Below are 7,305 nucleotides of genomic sequence, written 5' to 3'. Positions count from 1 at the left end.
CTCAACTTGATAAATAAACTAATTGGATTTATATTAAGAGAGAAATTAAGTCTTCATGAAAAGCTTCTCCCCAACGGCAAATGCAAGACAATATGGACTATAACTGGCTATAAATAAATCTATATCTGCTTCCTATTGCTGAGGCAGGAGTCCTATCGGAGTACAGGAAGAACAGGAAACAGCACTGATTTTCAATGCTGCTGTTTTAGCGCGGATGAACTTACATCAGTCAGGAAAAAAACATGAACAACTGAATGGTGAAATAAAGTATAATAAGGGGAAATAATATCTATAACATCCACTACAGCCAAAATTCAGAGCAGTTGACGTGACAGTGCATGAAGCTAATTCTGCAGACTCAAATCTAGGTTTAAGTATCTCCTTTAGCCTGATGGTCCGTATAAACAAAACTAAAACATTGGCCTATGATACTCTAAAGCCGATGGATGATTGTTTTAAAAGTGCTAATGTTTATCTCGTATATCCTATGAACATACCGTGTAAAAACGTATATGTTTTTAGCCACACTGTGATATAAATTAGGCTGAGGTTTGTTGGTTGTGTGTTTAGCATATTATTCCTCTTTTTAATTAGCAAGAGGCATTTGCTGTTAATGAGCATATATACATCAATAAATTAGTTCATTATGTGGCACAGGGCGTAATGTACATGTTTGGCATTTTCTATAGGAATGGCAAGTAATTAGTATAATTGACCGATATGACATAAAATGAAAACAAAAAACAAAAACACATATATACAATAACCAGTGGACCTCATTAATACATATAGTACGATCCTATACTTTCCCATAGACAGTTTGTTGTTACTTATTTTACACATTTCAATAACAGTGTACGGCTCAGTCCACTTTGTCGCAAATCTCTAATATTGTCTGGTTAAAATCTTCAGCCTGGTCTGCAAAAACGTAATGTCCAGCTCCCCGAATCGTCTGTAAAAAAAAGGGTTGAATCAGGAAAAAAAGGTTTGATTTGGTAAAAAAGTATATGATTGTGAACAGTTCAAGTGCCATGCCAGGGTTAGTTGGTTCTCAGCTGGTTGCAGATGGCGAGTCTCCGAAGAAACACCCGAGAATTAAACACCCAATTACTGACGCTGCACAAGATATAAGACCAGAGGCAGGGCAATGTGTCAGTGCCACATTCAGATTGATGCTTGTTCAGTCTTTTTTTTTTTTTTGCTGCTCCCAAACGGCTGAAAACGGCTTCCCACCAGATGAGAACCACTGGTCTAGCACATGAATGCAGTGTTTAACTTACAATAATATCCACTGGTGAGCTCGACCTCATGCTCTTGATGGCGCTGCCTGAGCTGATGTCGATGCTGGACCTGGAGCCGTAGATGATGGAGATGGGGATCTCGGGGTGAAGTCTGTCGATTCTGCACAGCATCGGTCTCTTGGCCCAGCCGTTAGGAAGAGTCATGTTTTTGAAGGCTGTTTCCCCGCTGCAGCGTTAGGAATCAAGCAATTAATTAAACAACAAAGCAGTTAAGATGCTATTCCTCAGAAATTTGGAAAAACCTATGAGGCACTTTGCATTGAAGCACAAAAACATCCAAATTTACAAAAAAGTGAAAAAGATGAAATAACCAGCGGCAAAGCACAGACCTACTTTGCTTCTGTTTTGAAATAGTAAAGCTCTAGGCCCAGTATCTAAGCTCCAAAATGCTCTTTCTACTGTAGTTAAACACAAACCCCTTTATTCATATCTAAAGCTATTCATCTATTCTTACTGAATAAAATGACCTACCTGAGTACCTTAAAATGGAACAGTCCCAACAGCATTCACACTACACTCACATATTTGCAAAGCGCTAAATATAATTCACCATAATTACCTTGGGGTTTGGACATTTAGGTGGTAAATGTAGTCTGCCACTGTGTTGTCATCAAACATGGAGGAAAACTTCTTCTTCAAGTCTGGTCTAAGGGTCTGGACTAGAGAGGGACCTAAAGGGGATAAGAGCACAAGAGCTCCTCAGCTGTCATACTGAGCCGTGTAGCTATTAAGAAACAAGGACACTCCATTATATTCAACATGATTTTGAATAACCGAGAGGGAGGCAGCCATACAGAAAGTAAGTGTTGAAGCGTTAGATTTTGTGGTTCACAGTCCACTGGGTCACAACTTTTAATGGAAGTTAATACAGTACATGTGACATGAATAAAAATGTGTCGGGAGATGAAGTTTTACTGCGAATAATGTGAGAGAGAGAGACAAAGGTTGCACAGCACTATTCATCTTATCATATTCACTATTTTTCTTGGCCTCTGGAAGACTAGTGATCAGAGACAGATTCCTATGCTCACACTTTGTATTTGATCCAAACTTCAAAATGTACAACTGGGGTAGAAAATGAGCAAGCTGCGATCTTTCACTCGACAAATGTATCATCTTTTTTCCCCACATAGCTACCCATTCAGTTGGAAAACATCCGGTTTTCTCTCACTTACACCAACACATGACTATCACCATTCGCCCCCCCAGACATTGATGTCATATTTTCAGTGTGTACAATGTTTCCTGTAATTCCTCAGTCTCACCGAGTGGACCGACCAGTCTGAGGCCGGCGAGAGGGTTGAAGGGGCTGAACATGGCGCCCAGAGCTTTGATCCAGACTGGCATAGGACGGTCCACATCACTTTGGTCTGAACTATCCGGGAAACCCCACGGCTCCACCAGGATCATGTGCTTTACCCTGTATAAAAACACACCGCCATTACGCTCGGTCATTCATTTTCAGCGCATTTCCAGAAGGGCACGGGAGATAGTTTGATAACATTTTTTGCATACTAGTACAGAGAATTGGTTGATTAACAAAAAAAAAAAACATGATTTATTGTCAACATCTTTATAAGAGTTGCTATGAGCTTGGCCCTGGCAGTGGCTCAGTGGTTAGAGCATTTGCCCTCCAGACTGAAAGGGCGGCGGTTTGAATATAGCTCCATCTGGTGCACACTTTTGGCTTTTGGCTTATGTATTAATATGGCACGTCAATAAGCAAGTGTTTGGTGCAGACTGGCAGCTACAATTCCGTCAGTCTACCCCATGGCGTGTGGGGAGTGAATGAATAATGCAATGTAAAGAACTTTGCGTCTCTTGAAGGAAGCCTGCTCATACATCCACGAGGACAAGCAATCAAAATCCAAGAAATCGGTACTGCTCAACATTTCTTCTTTCTTCTTTCTGCACACCGTTGACGTTTCGAGATTGGATTCTGATGTTTGAGCATTCTCGTTCAGTTGAACCCGACGTTTTCCTGGGGACTGGCTGCAATAATTTAACACCTGTGCACTGTTGAATGTCACTGCTCACTTTGTCATCCAGTGAGAACCCAGTCACAAACTTTGGCTCTGAAGAAGAGATTTGTTTAATCTCGAACCGTGGGCTGCTCAACAAGCAATGTCAAGCTGTATCAAAAAAACGCTCTCCTGATTAGCTACCTTGAAAGGCACTATATATATATATATATGTGGAAAGTTCTTTGTGTTGTAACTATACATCTCATTTTGATTAACAGCGAACAGGATTTAGCTTCATTAGCAAACAAATGCCACCCAGAGCTGCACAACAACATGGCTAATTGTAAACTATTACCGTATATATATTTTCTCTAAATGTGGCCGTTTCTCCCCAGGCCTTTCAAATACGCCAGGCTCAAAAAATATACATCCCCTGATCAAATGCATCTCGCCTAATCGCTTGAAGGCTATTTGGTTAAACGCACTATAACAACAATGAGAGAAGCGCAGAAAGGAAGAGAAGTGAATGTTGAGCGTTACTGATGCAAAGTGGTGATAAGGGATTGGGGCCATTTTAACAGCGTTTCCCTGGGGAGGAGGAGAGCTTGTGCTGAGTTGGAGATGAGTAGGAGATAGGGGCTATAGAAGGAGGCTCTTGCACTTGGAGGACACTGCTGTTATCTTGGTCTGCCAGTGCCTACAGCCACGTGGGTACAACTACATGCTGGGAAAGATGCTGCTCTACACTCTGTCCATGTTAGAGTCATTATTCAAAATGCTGTCTCCTCGTTCTGGGCAAAGCACCTGATCTAGTACTTGTCCAATCCTGGTAATACACAGATTGCTGAATCTTCAACGATGTGAGCAAAATCAAATTCGTCAACAGGTAAAAGGCGTCGTAAGCTAATGTACTCTTTGTGATGGCTCAAAGCATGTACAACAATTCAAACAATGAAAAACACCAGACACATTTAAACAGCACAGCATCAAGATGCACTTGGGACGCAGCCGCACAATTGGCCATCACTCAGAACTAACCATCAACAAAATCTACATCTTAAAATATCAACATCATGTATTTGCACTAAACATTGTAGCTTGCTCAGTACTCTTCTAAAACAGTCATAAAAATGTACCCATTGTCTTTTAGAAGTGTCTTGCCAAGAAACCCAGCTCTTTGGTGGAAACTACAAAAAAAAACCTACTTGACTAATAAGAAAACACTTTATATTACTCCCTTAGGCCTTTAACGTAGGATCGGCCAACCTTTTCTTCCAAAATAGAAATGAAAGTGGTCCGAGGGCCATGCGCAATAAGGATTTGCACACAAACTTATGATGGAAATGCCTTTGTTTGAAGTGTTATTTAAATAGTATTGTGTATAGAGCTCAACAATCGAGGCTCCACACTGGTGCCAGAAGAAAAAAATCTCATTTAGAATCTCAATAAACTTTTCTCACAAAAACTAAAAAAAAAAAAAGGAATGATAGCTGCCACTCTACAGTAACTCATGGGCATAAAGAACACCATTTTAAATGGAAGATGCATTAAATACTTTATCAAACGAAAAGTTATTAAAGCATCGCCGTATTTTCAAGTATTAGTAGTAGTAAAATACCTGCATTATGGTCAGTAGTTAGTACATTGCTGAGTAGCCTTCGCCCTGATTTTAAACTCTTATCTATTTATTTGAAAATTCAAAGTAAAAAAAGTATGGGATTGCACTGGTCAAAGTAGCAGGAAGTGGGCGAGACTGTTGAGCTCTTTTGGTTCCCTTCAGTGTGTTCAGTGCACAAATTGAATCAAGGTAGACAAGTCTACAAATCTACAAGTCTTACTAATCGCAGCACCCTCTCAAGGGCCAGAGTAAACCCTTTCAATGGTCTGACTTTGCCCCCCTGCTTTAATTAATAGACATGTTTCCTCTAGAATAAAATGGTTGCAAACATTAATGACATAACGCTTCAAAATCACAAATGACAGTGAAAGCAGGGGAGCTGTGGCCTTCTTACTGTGCACTCACCTGTCTGGATATTTAATAGCGTACGACACGGCCAGGTATCCTCCTAAATTATGCCCCACCAGGATCATAGCCTCCAGCCCTAACGCCGTCCTCCACTCTTCGATGGACTCCACAAACTGCTCTTCTGCTTTCTGCGGCTCTGAGGACAGCTGTGGTCTAGAACTGAGTCCAAACCCCAGGAGGTCCAAGGCCAGGACCGGTCTGAGCTGAGAGAGGACATCCACATTCTGAGCCCACAGTCCGACCCCTCCTCCGAACCCGTGAAGAAGCACCATGGGCGTCCTGTCTCTGTGCGAGTCGCTGCGGAAGCTGAGCGTCCACAGCAGGTTGTTGTCGGAAATGGGGACAAACTGTTTGGTGAAGGAGCTTGAGACGCCTGCAGAGAAGAAGATAGCAGAAGACTTTAGGAATATATTTAGTGACATTTTGATGAGTTGAACAGGTACAGGAGCTATAGTGGCAGAACCAAATCATGGAGTGCGTACGTCCAATCACTGAAGTACTTATTTCTTGTGATTGCACAGCATTAAACAAACATAACAAATAGTTACAAGAATGACATGTTTCAATGTGTTCATTAAAGCTACGCAAAAACAAATCCAGTCTCTTACATCGCAGCATTCGTTCCTCTGCTGCTTTCAGCTGGTTCAGTGAAGAGGGACACCATGACGGCAGCCAGTTAGGAATCCACCACCACCTACAGAGAGTGAGAAATCATCTTAAAATCATCTACACTTCACTGATGTGACATTAAGACGCTTACAAAGTCTAAATATAGCAGGGATAATAGCTGAGAACTGTATAATAAATGAGAAACTAGGCATTCTGTTAAAAAGTGCATAATCTAAACTAAGAATAACTGTACATTACTACTAAAACAATTCTTTTTTTTTCCACTGTGGAATTGAAAACGTAATCCAATTTTGACTCGGGCTATTTCTTCAAAATTAAGTTTTCAATTTCAGTATTGTGGACATTTTAGAACCATTGTCTATGATCGCAATACTCACCTTATTGTTGAGTCTACGTATCCCCAAGCACTGTTGACTAGACTGGGAACACTGGTAGCAGCCAATAATTTCTGAATGACCCTGAGTTCAGAAGAAAGCGAAACAAAATGTGTATGAGGCCACAGAGCGCAAATCAGGACACAGGTTGCCAAGTAAACAATTTACAACAGCAGCACAGATATGGCTTGTATACTTTGATAGAAAGGGACATTTACTTAGGGTCATCTGCTCAGGAAGGGTGTTCATGGAAATTAGGAACAATGCATCTGATGTTGTGCGTTTGCCATCAACAAGAACACAAGGGTTCAACAGTGAGGAGGGGTGGCACAAATGCCATTCACACAGGGAACATTGACAATACATTCAAAAGGATTGGGACAAACACAAGTTTTTTCTATTCAGCTTCACAAGACATACACTTCACATACTACACAATTTCTCCCAAAGACAAACTAACAAAGTAACTATCCACAATGAACAAGAATATAAGATCAATTGAGCTGGTCTGTCAGTGTCCTTCTTAGCTCTAACCAAGTTCCCTATTGAGCTGCAAAAACATAGCCCTAGGTAGCACAGCTCTCTTGGTACACAGTGTACCAAAGTTCTCCGTTGGATAAATACGAGTTTATCTCATGTCAGAGCCTTATACGTTTGAATACAGCAACATATACAAAGCACAAATCATTTATGTATCTTTTTTAATTGCATTATAGTGTAGAGTATGTGGGCACAAAATAACAGAAGAATGCAGTTTATAAAGGAAAAGACAGAGGCTTAAAGTGAAATATGTATTAAATGAGAAGAACAGAGGCATAAAAGCAGTAAAAAACTTACCCTCTGCTCGCAGCCTCCTCCTGCTCGGCCATACCTTCAACAACAACACTTCAGAGCACACCGGACCACGTGATATTACGCTGTGTCTCGGGGACGTTGGTTTTTGGTTTCGGGCAGCGCCAGACGAGCGGTGAATGAGCCCTTCTGCTTACCCGCCCGCACATGTAGTTATT

The 7,305-nt window shown here is 41.1% G+C and overlaps 1 protein-coding gene across 1 annotated transcript; it reads right to left on the bottom strand.

The window, feature by feature from the left end:
- Positions 1–210: 210 nt before the first annotated feature.
- abhd5a (abhydrolase domain containing 5, lysophosphatidic acid acyltransferase a) lies at positions 211–7,279 on the bottom strand. Its single transcript, XM_079562202.1, has 8 exons — positions 7,133–7,279; positions 6,299–6,379; positions 5,900–5,985; positions 5,289–5,664; positions 2,567–2,721; positions 1,861–1,972; positions 1,281–1,467; positions 211–952 (listed from the first exon to the last, which is right to left on the bottom strand). The coding sequence occupies exons 1-8, from the start codon at positions 7,162–7,164 to the stop codon at positions 863–865; spliced, it is 1,119 nt and encodes a 372-aa protein (XP_079418328.1). The 5' UTR covers positions 7,165–7,279; the 3' UTR covers positions 211–862.
- Positions 7,280–7,305: the final 26 nt, after the last annotated feature.

Source organism: Gobius niger (genome assembly GCF_951799975.1).
Source record: "Gobius niger genome assembly, chromosome: 8".
NCBI classification, from domain to species: Eukaryota; Metazoa; Chordata; class Actinopteri; order Gobiiformes; family Gobiidae; genus Gobius; species Gobius niger.
Note: the sequence above shows the minus strand (reverse complement) of the source record. Positions and strands in the feature narration are given on the sequence as shown.